This window comes from Aegilops tauschii, chromosome 6 (assembly GCF_002575655.3).
Source record: "Aegilops tauschii subsp. strangulata cultivar AL8/78 chromosome 6, Aet v6.0, whole genome shotgun sequence".
NCBI lineage: Eukaryota > Viridiplantae > Streptophyta > Magnoliopsida > Poales > Poaceae > Aegilops > Aegilops tauschii.
This window is the reverse complement of record NC_053040.3, coordinates 478,633,459-478,649,264: the sequence shown is the minus strand read 5'-3', so window position 1 is coordinate 478,649,264 and position 15,806 is coordinate 478,633,459. Positions and strand designations below refer to the sequence as shown.

Sequence of the window (15,806 nt, the reverse complement as noted above, 5' to 3'; positions counted from 1 at the left end):
CAGCTACCGCGAATGAACTTTTTTGATTTTTTACCAATGCATTTGCAGCGCACCGCAAATGGGCGTCACATAGGAGCTCCTGTGCGATGGGGCATGCCTTTGTCGCAGAATGCGTCGCATAGGAGCTCCTATGTGCAGAGCTGTTAAAAAAAGGTAGTACATCTTACGAACTTGCAGAGCACTCTCCAACCGAGCCGGTACCATGTCTTCTAGTCTTTCGTCCAAATAACCAAACCAGTGTTTAAGCATTGTATTCCATAAACCAAATTATCTTTTTTCAGGGGACCAAATTATCTTCTTATAGTACTAGAAGCATATAGGGTATCCGCTTCTATTTCTTCCCTTTCCAATCTCTACTCCTAATGTCTCAGTTGGTAGTCTCCGTTACGGGTTTATTTTTGTCCCACCATTTTCGTCCGGTTTTTTTCTTCGGTTATTTTTCGCCCACCTCCCACCACCCTGTGCAAAACCAAAAAAAAAAAAAACATACGCCACCATCCGTCTCTCGATCCACCCGATGCGGCCGCCCTATCTCCCTCGTCTAGCGATGCAGCGCCGCCCCAATCTCCCCGCTCCGCCGCCGCCGCCCCCCGCCTCCACTATCACCCGCTCAGCCACCTCCACCCTCCTCTACATCGCCGGAGGAACGGGCACACCTGGCGCGCCGCCTCGAGGCCGCGCTCGAGCAGGTGAGGAGGGAGTCGGTGCGGCAGGGCGCGGCGCTGGACGAGCTGAGGCGGCGGCTCGAGCGGCGGCGGGCGCGCGCGGAAGAGCTCCTCGTCGCCAGGCGGAGGGCCGCCGAGGGCGTCGAGCGCCGCAAGGAGCAGATGCAGGCGCAGATCGAGCGGGTGCTGCCGCTCTCCAGGGCCCTCGCCGCCGCGCACCGGCAAGTGCAGGTACCTCCCTGCCCGCCCGTTTCTTCCTCTCAACGCGAGACTGGAATGCTTTGGCTATTGTGGCTGCCTGCGTTTGGTCCAATATCATCTGCCGATTGCAGGATGCCAAGGAGGGATTATCCGTGGAGAGGGCGCGGCTTGGGGATCTGCAGAGGCTGCTCACGACGAGGCAGCAGTCCATGGTAGCCCAGGTCGCCGCCCTGTACCCTGTCAGGGTCTTCCGTGACCTGCCGGTTGCACAAAACCACCATTCCCGTACCAATGGTGAGAATTCAGTATCCATGTGCCTCCCCTGAGCAACAGTGTCTGATATAATGTGCATGATTTTAGCGTGTGTGCCCCATAGGCCCATATAAGCAATAACAATCATTTTGTCATATGATTCTTTTTTGGTTGGCAAATTACACCACATGATGTACAACTTCAATCGATCCTTGTAGAACTTCCTGCTTCCTGTAGCCATATTACACCACATTTTCAGGAGAGTGTCGAATACCTTCGGAAGAGAATGGGGCACTTACGCAAGAGAATGGAAATGGAACACATTTGCTCAGCGTTATCAAGGACAAAGCACATGTAAGCAGCGTTGGACCCTTGACATTTTTTGGTTGGCAAATTGGAAAGCCCAGGACAAAGCAGCGGACTTACAGCCACAAGGAGCTTCAGTGGTCAGCAGTTGTGCTTGGATATGCAGCACATGTAAGTTTGTCTGCCCAATGCTCTTGTACAACAAAATATTAAGACAATACATTTGATGTAGCACACATATCCCAGACTAGCTAGGCCAATTGTCATGCTTTAAGAAGAAAATACAAAAATTATTCCTTGTGCTGCCGATTTTTTTATATATGGTTTTGAATACATCCGGTAAAGATAAAAAAAGAAGAGCATTGTGTTTTTCATGCATTAGTGGAATACAGTATACATTGTGGCCCTTCCAGATTTAGTGTTTTTCATGGTTTGAAGCCTAATCTCTACTCCTAATGGATGAGTTGGTTGAATAGTCCCACCACTTTCGTCTGGTTTTTTGTCGTCCGGTTTTTCTTCGTTCAGCCTCCCACCACCACCGCCACTTCCATTGGTTTATTTTTGCCTCACACCTATTTTCAGTCCCATGCTCGTCACAACGAATAACCTACGAAGACGCAGGTCTCCTTCCCGATAACCCTAGCCGCCGCCGCCGCCGCTGATCTCCCCTCCTCCCCTAACTGCAGCTTCACGCCATTCTTTTCCCCTTCCTCCTGCTAACGGCGTCCCTCCACTCTGTGACGCAGATCGGTCGACATGGGCGGGGCTGGTGGCGATCCCCAGTCGGGCTACATAGGGCCGACGACGATCTGGACAGGGGCGGTTTGAGGCGCTCGCGCACATCGGAGGTACAGTGGCGGCCGCGTCCTGCATCAAAGGTGCGGCTAGGAATCAGAGGAGGATATGGGAGGGCAAGAGGAAGGGACCGGGGAGGGGCTCACTGACGCGGCGATGCTTGCCGGAGGCTGGCTGGCGGCTGGGTCACACGGTGACGGCGGCGCGCATGTGGCGTCCTCCCTGGTGGGGCGAGCAAGAAGGAGGAGGTGCACGGGAGGCGTAGGCGCTGTGGCGAGATGCGCTTCGGATGCCCGAGATCGGGCTGCAGCGGGCCCTGGCGCTGCTGGTGGCTTGGGGGGAGCTGACTTCGACGTCAACTTCTACATCACACAACGTTCTGTATCAGAGAAGGTTCGTGATGCAAATGCCTACTCCTTTACTCTGTTTTATCAGTTTTAGCTCATATTATTTGTTGTATTAGCACATATTTGTTTGTGATGCCAATGCCTTCTCCTTTCCTTTGTTATATGCATTTCCTCTAATGTTGGTAAACTTTAGATTGAGTAGACCTTGGCAGCCTATCCACTGAACTGCTAACTGAAAATATCAGGACCCAGTAATTTGACAAGCAAAGTAGTAATGTGAATTGATGTGTTGTTTGTTGTTCTTGTAGTTGGGGACGACCGTGAGCCCGTGACAGTGAGACAGACACGACCTTGACTTGGCCATGTCCGCCTCTCTGGACTGATGATAATGCTTCACTACTGAGTTATGTAAGAAACGGTGAGACGAAAGCCACCTGCGTCATCACCTCAGCCATGTCCACCTCTCTGTACTGAATATCATGTCTCAAATATCCAAAAAGCTTATTTAAATATTGATAGTCAATAGTTTTTCTATAGTGCTTCTCTACTAATCAAAGAAGTTAATAGTTTTTCTATTTCATTCTTTTTTCCAATTGAATGCACTCGGGTTTCTTTTGGATTAGTTATTATCAAACATATAGTTCTTTCTATACTGATGTGTTATTTTTCAGTTGAACACAATGGACTTTCTATAGATTTTCATGGTTTTTGCAAAGTACTGAGCTTTGTTGTTTTATTCCTACATATTCAGGAATTTCGTTGTGAAGCTAAAGCGGGTGTTAAGACAAAGTCCACTCTGTCTAGATTGAAAACGATTGGAGACATGATTCACCTGATATTCAGGGGTAGTCAAAACCATGGTGAAGTATTACTGTGCAAGTTTCACTGTCTTGTGTTACTTCTCTCATCTTCACTATTTGGCAAAGAGTCATTCTTTCGTACATTCATAATCACTACCAAGTTTTATGTTTATTGAGTAGTGTTAAACTGTTAATTATCGTGTACCATAGAGCGCAGCTATTCTAGATTGTTAGAGACTAGAATTTATCGATGTATGTGATGGAGAGACCAGTAGTGTTGTTCATCTTCCGGTGTTCGTATAATTGTTAACATTTATTCATTTCAAAGATTGGTGCAGGATAACAAACCTCATGTTGTCAAAGCTTTGTTCCAATATCTATTAACATATTTCTTTTCAAAGAGGATCGTTGTTAGAAGTCTGATGGGATTCCGATCCCCTAAAAGCATGGCGAAGACAAGATCAAGTTCCATCACTTTGCATCGAAGGGACTGCCACCTGCCTCAAGAACAAGGAAGGAGAGGACGGTGGGCCTCATGCCTGAAATGATGAGATAGGGAGATGAAGGCGGGCCTCATGCCTGAGACGACGAGGAGCAGGGAGAGGAAGGCGGGCATCATGCTTTTCACATCCTACATGGGAACACGAACATGAGGAAAGAAATCAGGTTGGTGATGGGGCGTGTGCGTGCGGCACTGGGTGTAGAACAATTCAACGGCCACCACCATGTGAGGTGCAAGGTAAGATCAGCTTCTTCAACTAGGTGCCTCCTACATCTCAGTATCTCACTGTGAGGATTCGTGGGGCTTATATGTGCCACATGTGAAGGACAAGATTGTTTTGGACCTTGGCTTGGTGCTTGCCGCGTTTAAGTTGCCCATCAGGATGGTCGTGTCCTTGGGTGCATGGCCTTCGAGCACCACCAGATGCCCACGGGAAACTCACTCAAAAGAATTTTTCATTATACATTAATTCATGATCTGGTCTTGTTAATTTATACTTTGTGAAAGTGCGATCAGGTATCTGTGGGGTGCTTTTAGAAAAAGCAGAAGTGGTCATGCTAGAGCTAGCGCAATTTAGTTGAAAGGCATGGGATCGGTGGCATGAACATCTTGGGCTGATCTTGTGTGCCATTTGTGCAGGATTCAGAACAGGAGTGGGAGGGTGAGTAGTGATGGAAGAAGTAAGGAAATTGAAAGGAACAACTTCTTGTTGCTGTTGACGCTACTGATTCAACCCAATACATTTTGCATTTCAGCGTGTGTACAACATGGGAACATATATGTTATCTCTAGGGGGCAAAGCATTGTGGATTTATCATCATTGTGGTATTTTGGAGGCTAGCTGGCTGTGATGTCCAGACAGGTAATTTTGAGCCAAAATCAGCCTTAAAGGTAGGTCTCAGATTTTACTCATGCTTCAACTATTTTGAGTATAGCGTTTGCATTATTTCTAAGAAGTTTTGTGCCTCATAGCTTGTGTATATAAGCATATATGTACTGTCAGATATATTGTCAGATTGTAATGTTGATAAAATGAGAGGAAGTTACAAAACTTAGCATAACATCTATTTACTACACAATGTGCAAGTTTAACAGTTATTAATTGTGTGTCTACAACTGTTCTGTTTTTTCACTATTGTTGGTTGAAATCTGCTTCAACAATGCGAGTTCTTTATTCTCAAGACGTTCTTTTGTTCCCTCGTGTGAATGCGTCTTCCTAAGCAGGTCTGCATGTTGGTATTACTTTGTTTGTTGACATCTTCTTCTCTGTCTACAGACCATGCTCACTATTAAAGGGGAGCAACCTGGCCTGTTGCAACTCATGTGAATTCATGTGGATGATATGGTATCTTACATTTTTCACTAATCAAAAGTTCACACACGTAGTAACCATCTATGTGTTTGGCAGTTGTAATGTCTGTTAGTAGTTTTTTTGTGAATTTATTTATTATAATTAGGAAGTAATAATAGCTTATTGCTTGTACATTTGCCTCTCTTTTTTTGTAGAAGGTGCCTTTGCCTTTTTGAGCTATATAGTAATTGGCTATTTTTATGAACTCCATAAAGCTGCAAAAAAGATTTTGCATCAACTAATTTACTGAAACATAGGCGGATTAAATATGTGGTCTCTCATTTAAATATCAAAATCAGAATTAGCACAAAATAGTGTATCCATGTTCTAAGATTAGCACAATCTGATAACCCTCCTAAATTTCAGCATTATGTGCTAATGGAAAATTTGAAGTTGTCCATCACTATGGTTCTTGCATGGAACAATTGTGCATAGATTGTTGATATTTGCATTATGTCATTAAATGTCACTGCTAATCAGTTTCTTACAATTGAGTAAAAAACCCTGTCCAACATGTGAAGGTTCCAACTGAAAAAAGATGTCCAGTCGTTGCCCAATAGGCTCTTATTTTCCACTTTGTCTTCTGATGCAAAGTTAATTAGCCTTATGATTCATACAGTTTGTGGAATAATCAAAGTGACGTTGTGCTTTATGGTATAGCCGTATAGTAATAACTACTACTCTAAGATGTCAAAAGAACTTTCAAAACATCTAACTATGCTTGCAAAACACCATATCAAAATGCATTTGAGTAAATTACCATTTCAGTAAATGATGAAACACTCTTTTTTTGGTCGATTATTTGTTTGCCTACAGTAATAGATTATCAAAGTAGCACCGCATATTTATTGATTCATTGGTTATTCGCCGAATCATTCTTCAAGGGAATCCATACCAGTGTGCTTAACCTTAGCTCACGTCACTTTCCACTGAGGGTGCAATCATTGCCATGTCCCCATCGCTGCCGCCATGCAGGAGAACCTCTCATTGCTGGATGTAGCGGCGATGATGTTCCTGGAGAGATGTGAAGCGGCAGGGAGGCGCAACTAGGTACAGGGCGCTACAATAGTGACTCATTGCCGTCGAACGACCCTCCCGCTTAGGCGATGCTCCTGGCCTTGCATGGTAGACAACATATATACCTCGTAAGCATGTGTTGAGTTATTACTGCAAACTATAACTGTCTTTGTTTGCTAACATGAGAAAATCATTGTACCACCATCCTTGCTGATTGATTCACGCGCATGTGTGTTTTGTTGGTCTGAGACAGCAACGAAACATCATGTGTAGTAGATGGCGCTGCACCTCACTTGCAGTGAGTGGTGAAGCATGGTGCCACGAGTGTGGCTGATGTGCTGCTGGAGAAGGACACGATCTTGAAGTAGTCGGCATGAACGGCCACCGGGTATGGAATTGTTTTCTCTTCTTTTCCCTAAAATTGTACTCTTTTGGGTGTTGTTGGATTTGGTTTCCCTTTGTTCTGACAAATGTACACTCCCTTTCGCTCATTGATAATGTGGTTGATTAAGTGCATGATTGGTCATTGGTTGATCAGGGCTTAAGGCTCATAGGGTTGTGCAAAAGGGTGTAGGTTGGTTTGGGAAGGTCTATTTGTCCACAGAAAACTGTTGAATGCTTGTGTGTAGGAATTCAACATATCGGTATTTCAGTTTTGACAATCACATATTGACGCAAAATTTCTTCTACCTCTTGCAGATTTTTTTATGACGATGCAAGTGGTCTGAAGATGTCTTCGTGACCAAATATTTGCAAAGTGATCAGGGAGATATCTGATGGAACATGCCGAAACGATTTTGGGCCTACAATATAAAAACAATGAAATTGCAAACTTTCTTAGGGAGATATGTGATGGGATGTGAAAAGCTCCCCCCCACCCAACCAACCCCGTTACGACGCTCTATGAGTGCTTCCTGTAAGAAGAGGAGACACTTGTGCATGCTGCTCAAGGTGATACACAAGATTGAGTGATGGTCTTGCAAGCTCAGGGCGATCATGGAAGTAGTGTAGTTCCTTTGTGTGTGAGAGACCCACAAAGGATTTCTTAATGAGCTTGAGTCTACGTAGGTTGAACACCAAAGAGTGATTGTGGTGCTCTATGAAATACTAAAATGCAGGTGCTGCAGCGGTTGTTCATTGATATTATGTAGCTTTCCTTTGCATACGCTTGCAACTACATATACATGTGGCCACATATGATAAGTTGGCAGTGAACTTTCAAATACAGGCGACAAATTCTTGACAGAGTGGATTGTAACATTGTGCAGAAGAGATAAGAGAGAAGAGAGAGACATGTAGAGCTACAGAGAGCTTGAGAGGGAGAGAGACTGTTGTTTGATTTTTTATATTGTGGTGAGAGAGAGAAAGGAACTGTAGTTTGATTGTAGTATTGAAGGGAGCGAGTTTAACCTAATGTAATCGACAACAAAATTACAAAGCTTGTGTGAGGGGGAGCTACGTTGGAAGGGGGGTTGTGAGAAGAGATGGGAGATGAGATGTAGAGACACCTCGTTGTTGGCTGTCTTTGTGGGGAGAGAAGGAATCGGCTATGCGGTGCGAGTGAGAGGAGTGTCTGCTTTCTTTTTCCTTCAAGAAGAGGAGAAAGGAGCAGCTGTTATGCGGTGACATAAATGTCACATACCCTAACAAGACATTTTTAGAGGAAATACTATCCAAGTGATGTATAAGTAGCCTACAATCTATATCTCATTAAAATAGGGATTTGATTGACATTGTACGATGCAAACGAAGGTAAAGACAACATTGCTCACATTTTATGAAAATATATGAAACCCATCAAGTAGATATAAGTTTGTAGCAAATAATTAGTTGGATCATTGCTCTCTCTATATACACAACTTTCTATTAGATTTTTTATCAACTTACATCACAAGCGATGTGGATTAAAAAAAACTTATGGCTATCATTTTATTACACGCGACATTTGACATGCATTATGTTCATATGTGCAACCATCAAAAAATGTATCCATAAGCCCGTGGCAACGCACGGGCTTTCTACTATCAATAATAATTACATTATTTATGATATTACATGGAAAAAGTGAAGGGGGAGGGGGGTTCATTGACACGATTATGACGCTTTTTATAATAAATCCAAGAACGTAGCTAACTCTTGTATCATATCATTCGCTTCTCTTCGGAAGTGCTTCAATTTGAATTTCCCATTCGATCTCAAAACTTAAGCTTGTTTGGGAATCACAATGGTCGATGAAAAGGTGAGATGTGGAGAGACGAACTTTAGCGCTTGTTGTAGTGTGCTTGAGGCAATTCTCGTATTTTTCCTGTACCAATGCACGTTCATTGTCCTATGTTAGCAGTGGAGCAATAAGGATGCTTCTATGCAAGTAAAATATTATAGTTCTTGTGTTGTTTTCGCCTTACATTCCTATGCCATGGCTGGGGTTGGTTTCAAAAATGTAGATTTGCAAATTACTTCCTCTTTAGTTGATCCTATAAGTGTCCATACCAGGTCACCTAGGGCCGCACGGCGACCGCACACAAGTTTCCAGTAGTATCATTGCACAACATTCTGTCGCTACAATATGAAGCAAGCTTTGGGAGTGGCAGAATGCTGCCTCCACCCCTGGTTCCATTTGTGTGGAGACTCTAAAAAGAGCCAAAGTGAAAGAAGAGATGGAATGACAATGATGCAACCTTGTCGTGTGATTCTTGTATGTATATTTGAGGTCCGTAGGAAAATATGTATTAGTGAGATAAAGTGATGGAGATGCATCTTAGGTGGAGATGGAAGCAGAGCCTAGAGATAAACAGAGCATTATTAGTTTGTGAATGAACTTGTGATGGAAAGAATGTTTTCATGTTCATATGCCGCATTTTCTTACTATTTCTACCAAGGTGAGGTGCCTTGTATATGCCATATTTTTAACATACGTAGTAGAGCGAGACAACAAAACAATGACATAGAAGCCACATGCAGAATCAAGGGGCAGTAGATTGAGAGGATGGTTGATGTATGGACAAAGAGGGCTAGGGAGAAGTTCAACAGAAAAGAGAGGCTAGATGGGGTGCATGGCATTTGTTGGAATAGAGAGAAGATACTTGCATTTGTGTTTTGATTGAACATTGCGTGCAATGTCTTTGTTCGGGAAGGGTTACTTGAGCATTGTTTGCAAATTTATTCGCTGGCCCATGGCAACGCACGGGCAGTCTACTAGTACATATAATATTTCTGTAGAGGTACGTGTAAACATCACATAACTCACCTCACAACCTCAAATAATTCAAGAAGCAAGTCCAAATTCATGATTCTTCATATGACTTATCAGTGAACAACCTTGCTATTACACCATTTATGATCTCTTTTGCATTATTCAATCCAACATGACATCCCATCCTATCTAAATCAGGGCTCATTTGTTGATTGTCGTGGAGGCCAGTTTGTGCAGTACGTACACTTGCACCCCTTGGTAACACACTCGCCTTCTGTGCCATACCCTATACGTTCGACGCATGCCTTACGACAAGTTTGGTTATTACATGGCTTTGGCGATGGCTGAATAATGTTTGACATACAGGAGATGGGATCAATGCCAATGCCCGCCGACGCCTCCATTATCACATCTGCAAAATCCCAACATGAGGAAGAGACGATCACAACATGATCATTATTTATTGGACGAGGTTTCGAAGAAACATATTACATGAATAAATGAGTACCTGATGATAGCACGAGGAAGGCGATGGGCAGGAGCAACATTTGGGTACACCTCATCTTAGCTAGTTGTTGAGTTGAAGGAAAGACTTGCCGATAGTTGCCTGATCTGTGAGCTCTGAAGGAGAACCAACATAATGGACAAGCCGTTTTATATTGAATTTGCCACATTAAAATACTATTTATCAAATTAATGACCTATATAGATAATCATGTAGCATGCAGATATACGTTCCCATCAATGCACACAATTTATTGTACACACTACTCCCTCCTTTCTGGTTTATAGGGCTTATCTCAAAATTTTAGTTTTCCATTTTATAAGGCTCAATTTGGTTGTTTCCCATCACATGTTCAGATTCCAAGGTGCATTAAATCATTGCATGCAAGTATAAAGAGAAAATTGACCAATGCATGTAATTTATGCATGCATGCATTGCAATTAATGCATTGGTAAACATACTTTTTTGAGGAAAACAAGAGCATTAATTGGGTGCTTTTGCAAACTACAAAAAGTATTCCACCACTCACCATCTACCTTGGTTGGTGAGATTTTTGAATTGAGCCTTAGGCTAGTCATAGTGGGAGTAACTTAGCTAGTAACATACCGCACTTCGAGAAAATTCTGCTTATGTGGCAAGTAATTAATGAGAGGTGGTAACATAATATGTTACTGTAACATAACACTTTTCAAGACAAGATGAGTCTACGAGCTAATAAATGAAGTCATCTATGATACTACTACTATGTTACTTTGCATTATGAAGGTAGTAACTTAGTCTAGTGTCATATGCATGACACTAGTCTAAGTTACTCCCCACTATGACCAGCCTTATAAACCGGAAAGGAGGGAGTAGTAATGTAGAGGTACGTCATGGATCAACACGTGCACACCAAAAAAATACCATAAGAATAGATTTCCGGAGATAGTGGTTGCGTTACTCTTTTTTATTAGAAGGATGCTTGTTTGATAGCTCTAATGTCTAGTGTCAGTTTCTGTTTCTTTGCATATATTTTTGTTTCACAAAAAAATCATACCAAACGAAGTCCAAACGTGATAAAAATTTACGGTGATATTTTTGAAAGATAAGAGACCAGAAGATCCACGAGGACGCCACAAGCTTGCATGGTGTACCCCAGGGTGTCGGGAGTGTTGTCTGAGCTTGTGGGGCCCCCGTAACTCCCCATGGCGTGATTCCGACGCTGAATTTTTTTATAAATTGAGAACCCCCGAAAGTTAACCTAGATGAGTTTTTATGCCGCCGCAAGCATCTATTCCGAAGCGATCTCATCTGGAGCCCTGTTCCGACACACTGACGAAGGGGAGAAGTCATCACCGGAGTTCATCTTCATCATCCCCGGTGCCTCCGTGACGAGAAGGGGGTAGTTCACCCTCGGGGCCGAGGGTATGTACCAGTAGCTATGTGTTTGATATCTCTCTCTCTCTCTCTCTCGTGTTCTTAATTTCGCATGATCTTGATGTATTATGAGCTTTGTTAATATAGTTGGATCATATGAAGTTCTTTTCCTCTATCTCTTTTGTGGTGAATTGAGTATTACTCTTCGAGGTCTTTTTGTTATCAGATTGAATACTCTAGATTTGAGATCACTTGATGTATGTCTTGCTTGTGGATACCCGTGGCGACAATGGGGTAATTTATTAAGATCATTTGATGTATGTTTTGGTAATCAACTTGCGGATTTCCGTGGTGACATTGGGTAACCTAGGCATAAGGATTGATACACGTTTTCATCCTACTTTCTTTGATAAGTGTGCAGAAATTTACTAATGTATGAGGTAATAGCACCCCAGGTACCCTAACTTGCACACAATGTGATGATTTAGTCCCAAAGTTGCAAAACTTGACCAAACCATACCTCAACTTGCATCTCATGTGATGATTTAGTCCCAGGCCAATCAGAGCTCGCCAATTGGCTGCCAAGTGGCTGGACCGGTCAGCGCGCGCAGTTTTGCACAAAACCCCCTGCCGTTTCCCTGAATCAACCCGCAGTCACCCCCACCTGAATTAAATCTGTCGGAATCCACTTCACGTCCGTTCGAGAGGGTTCAGTTGGTCGCTGTCTGGGCGACAGAGCTCACGGGCTGGCGGGGCGATGGTGACATCATCGACGGAGGCGTCGTCGCCGTCGTTCGCCAGCGGCGTGGAGACGCCGGCATCTACTCATCTCGTCCGGCCGTTGGGTGCATTCCCTCCTGATTACTGTGAGCTCGACGCCCCGCTTTCTTTTCCTCCCTCTCCTCTCCTCTGCTTTGCTCCTCTGGGCTCATCGCCCCGCCGTTTGCAGCTCGAATCGCGTCCATTTGTGCTCGAATCGGGGTCATCTAGTGGTGTTTTCTGAGTAGGGTCATGCATGGCGAAGTGGAGCTAGGGTTTCGGCCGATGAATTTAGGTTTGGGTTCGACACGATAGCTAGGGTTTATGGCGGACAAATTAGATGTTAATGCCTTTGTAGTTGGCTTTTCGTTCTGCTTTAGCATGTACTCTACTCAAGCATCTGTTCGTGTTGTGAAATTTAACTCCTTTTTGCTGTTGAAGATGTTTTGTACAGAGTATAAACTATTGGAAATATGCCCTAGAGGCAATAATAAATAGGTTATTATTATATTTCCTTGTTCATGATAATCGTTTATTATCCATGCTAGAATTGTATTGATAGGAAACTCAGATACATGTGTGGATACATAGACAACACCATGTCCCTAGTAAGCCTCTAGTTGACTAGCTCGTTGATCAATGTATGGTTACGGTTTCCTGACCATGGACATTGGATGTCGTTGATAATGGGATCACATCATTAGGAGAATGATGTGATGGACAAGACCCAATCCTAAGCCTAGCACAAGATCGTGTAGTTCGTTTGCTCAGAGCTTTTTTAATGTCAAGTATCATTTCCTTAGACCATGAGATTGTGCAACTCCCGGATACCGTAGGAATGCTTTGGGTGTACCAAACGTCACAACGTAACTTGGTGGCTATAAAGGTGCACTACAAGTATCTCCGAAAGTGTCTGTTGGGTTGGCACGAATCGAGACTGGGATTTGTCACTCCGTGTAAACGGAGAGGTATCTCTGGACCCACTCGGTAGGACATCATCATAATGTTCACAATGTGACCAAGGAGTTGATCACGGGATGATGTGAGTTACGGAACGAGTAAAGAGACTTGCCGGTAACGAGATTGAACAAGGTATAGGGATACCGACGATCGAATCTCGGGCAAGTAACATACCGATAGACAAAGGGAATTGTATACGGGATTGATTGAATCCTCAACATCGTGGTTCATCCGATGAGATCATCGAGGAGCATGTGGGAGCCAACATGGGTATCCAGATCCCGCTGTTGGTTATTGACCGGAGAGTCGTCTCGGTCATGTCTGCGTGTCTCCCGAACCCGTAGGGTCTACACACTTAAGGTTCGGTGACGCTAGGGTTATAGAGATATTAGTATGCGGTAACCCGAAAGTTGTTCGGAGTCCCGGATGAGATCCCGGACGTCACGAGGAGTTCCGGAGGTAAAGATTTATATATGGGAAGTCTTATTTTGGTCGCCGAAAAAGTTTCGCACTTTATCGGTATTGTACCGGGAGTGCCGAAAGGGGTCCGAGGGTCCACCAGCCCCGGGAGGCCACATGGGCTGTAGGGGGTGCACCTTGGCCTATATGGGCCAAGGGCACCAGCCCCAAGAGGCCCATGCGCCAAGAGATAAGAAAAAAAGGAGAGTCCTAAAGGGGGAAGGCACCTCCGAGGTGCCTTGGGGGGGAAGGACTCCTCCCTGGCCGCGCCCTTCCTTGGAGGAAGGGCCAAGGCTGCGCCCCCTCTCCCTTGGCCCTATATATAGTGGGGGGAAGGGAGGGCAGCAACATCCTAAGCCCTGGCGCCTCCCTCTCCCTCCCGTGACACCTCTTCCTCCCCGCTTGCGCTTGGCGAAGCCCTGCCGGGATCCCGCTACTTCCACCACCACGCCGTCGTGCTGCTGGATCTCCATCAACCTCTCCTCCCCCCTTGCTAGATCAAGAAGGAGGAGACGTCGCTGCTCCGTACGTGTGTTGAACGCGGAGGTGCCGTCCGTTCGGCGCTAGGATCATCGGTGATTTGGATCACGACGAGTACGACTCCATCAACCCCGTTCACTTGAACGCTTCCGCTCGCGATCTACAAGGGTATGTAGATGCACTCCTTCCCTCTCGTTGCTAGTAAACTCCATAGATTGATCTTGGTGATGCGTAGAAAATTTTGAATTTCTGCTACGTTCCCCAAGAGTGGCATCATGAGCTAGGTCTATGCGTAGTTTCTATGCACGAGTAGAACACAAAGTAGTTGTGGGCGTCGATGTTGCCAATTCTTCTTGCCGCTACTAGTCTTATCTTGTTTCGGCGGCATTGTGGGATGAAGCGGCCCGGACCGACCTTACACGTACGCTTACGTGAGACAGGTTCCACCGACTGACATGCACTAGTTGCATAAGGTGGCTAGCGGGTGTCTGTCTCTCCCACTTTAGTCGGAACGGATTCGATGAAAAGGGTCCTTATGAAGGGTAAATAGAAATTGGCATATCATGTTGTGGTTTTACGTAGGTAAGAAGCGTTCTTGCTAGAAACCTATACAAGCCACGTAAAAACTTGCAAACAACAATTAGAGGACGTCTAACTTGTTTTTGCAGCATGTGCTATGTGACGTGATATGGCCAGAAGATGTGATGAATGATATATGTGATGTATGAGATTGATCATATTCTTGTAATAGGAATCACGACTTGCATGTCGATGAGTATGACAACCGGCAGGAGCCATAGGAGTTGTCTTTATTTTTTGTATGACCTGCGTGTCATTGAATAACGCCATGTAAATTACTTTACTTTATTGCTAAGCGCGTTAGCCATAGAAGTAGAAGTAATCGTTGGCGTGACAACTTCATGAAGACACAATGATGGAGATCATGATGATGGAGATCATGGTGCCATGCCGGTGACAAAGATGATCATGGTGCCCCGAAGATGGAGATCAAAGGAGCAAAATGATATTGGCCATATCATGTCACTATTTGATTGCATGTGATGTTTATCATGTTATGCATCTTATTTGCTTAGAACGACGGTAGCTTAAATAAGATGATCCCTCACTAAAATTTCAAGAGACGTGTTCCCCCTAACTGTGCACCGTTGCGAAGGTTCGTTGTTTTGAAGCACCACGTGATGATCGGGTGTGATAGATTCTAACGTTCGAATACAACGGGTGTTGACGAGCCTAGCATGTACAGACATGGCCTCGGAACACATGCAAAACACTTAGGTTGACTTGACGAGCCTAGCATGTACAGACATGGCCTCGGAACACAAGAGACCGAAAGGTCGAGCATGAGTCGTATAGAAGATACGATCAACATGGAGATGTTCACCGATGATGACTAGTCCGTCTCACGTGATGATCGGACACGGCCTAGTTTGACTCGGATCATGTATCACTTAGATGACTAGAGGGATGTCTATCTGAGTGGGAGTTCATTCAGATGAACTTCATTATCATGAACATAGACAAAAGGTCTTTGCAAATTATGTCATAGCTTGCGCTTTAGTTCTACTGTTTAAGATATGTTCCTAGAGAAAATTTAGTTGAAAGTTGGTAGTAGCAATTATGCGGACTGGGTCCGTAAACTGAGGATTGTCCTCATTGCTGCACAGAAGGCTTATGACCTTAATGCACCGCTCGGTGTGCTGAACCTCAGCGTCGTCTGTAGATGTTGCGGAACATCTGACATACACGTTTTGATAACTACGTGATAGTTCAGTGCGTAATGTTAACGGTTTAGAATTGTGGCACCAAAGACGGTTTTGAAACGTCGCAGAACATATGA

At 44.4% G+C, this 15,806-nt stretch overlaps 1 protein-coding gene and 1 long non-coding RNA gene across 36 annotated transcripts; one reads left to right on the top strand and one right to left on the bottom strand.

Moving 5' to 3' along the window:
* Positions 1-349: 349 nt before the first annotated feature.
* Positions 350-7,481, top strand: LOC109783172 (uncharacterized). 35 transcript variants are annotated; one of them, XM_073502598.1, is made up of 12 exons: positions 350-896; positions 998-1,160; positions 1,378-1,595; positions 2,171-2,612; positions 2,875-2,974; positions 3,318-4,105; positions 4,508-4,529; positions 4,624-4,730; positions 5,145-5,213; positions 6,104-6,364; positions 6,490-6,624; positions 6,936-7,481. In XM_073502598.1, the coding sequence occupies exons 1-4, from the start codon at positions 828-830 to the stop codon at positions 2,366-2,368; spliced, it is 648 nt and encodes a 215-aa protein (XP_073358699.1). In that variant the 5' UTR covers positions 350-827; the 3' UTR covers positions 2,369-2,612; positions 2,875-2,974; positions 3,318-4,105; positions 4,508-4,529; positions 4,624-4,730; positions 5,145-5,213; positions 6,104-6,364; positions 6,490-6,624; positions 6,936-7,481. The 35 variants fall into 35 exon arrangements, with proteins under 35 accessions (XP_073358699.1, XP_073358704.1, XP_073358702.1 ...); XM_073502603.1 differs by having other exon boundaries at positions 2,875-2,984; positions 3,695-4,105; positions 5,145-5,250; positions 6,195-6,364; XM_073502601.1 differs by having other exon boundaries at positions 2,875-2,984; positions 3,695-4,105; positions 4,624-4,759; positions 5,145-5,250; positions 6,195-6,364.
* Positions 7,482-9,500: 2,019 nt separating this feature from the next.
* Positions 9,501-10,168, bottom strand: LOC120965987 (uncharacterized). The gene is made up of 2 exons (XR_005758949.2): positions 9,938-10,168; positions 9,501-9,841 (listed from the first exon to the last, which is right to left on the bottom strand). It is a non-coding gene; the product is annotated as an uncharacterized lncRNA (long non-coding RNA).
* Between the last annotated feature and the right edge of the window lie 5,638 nt (positions 10,169-15,806).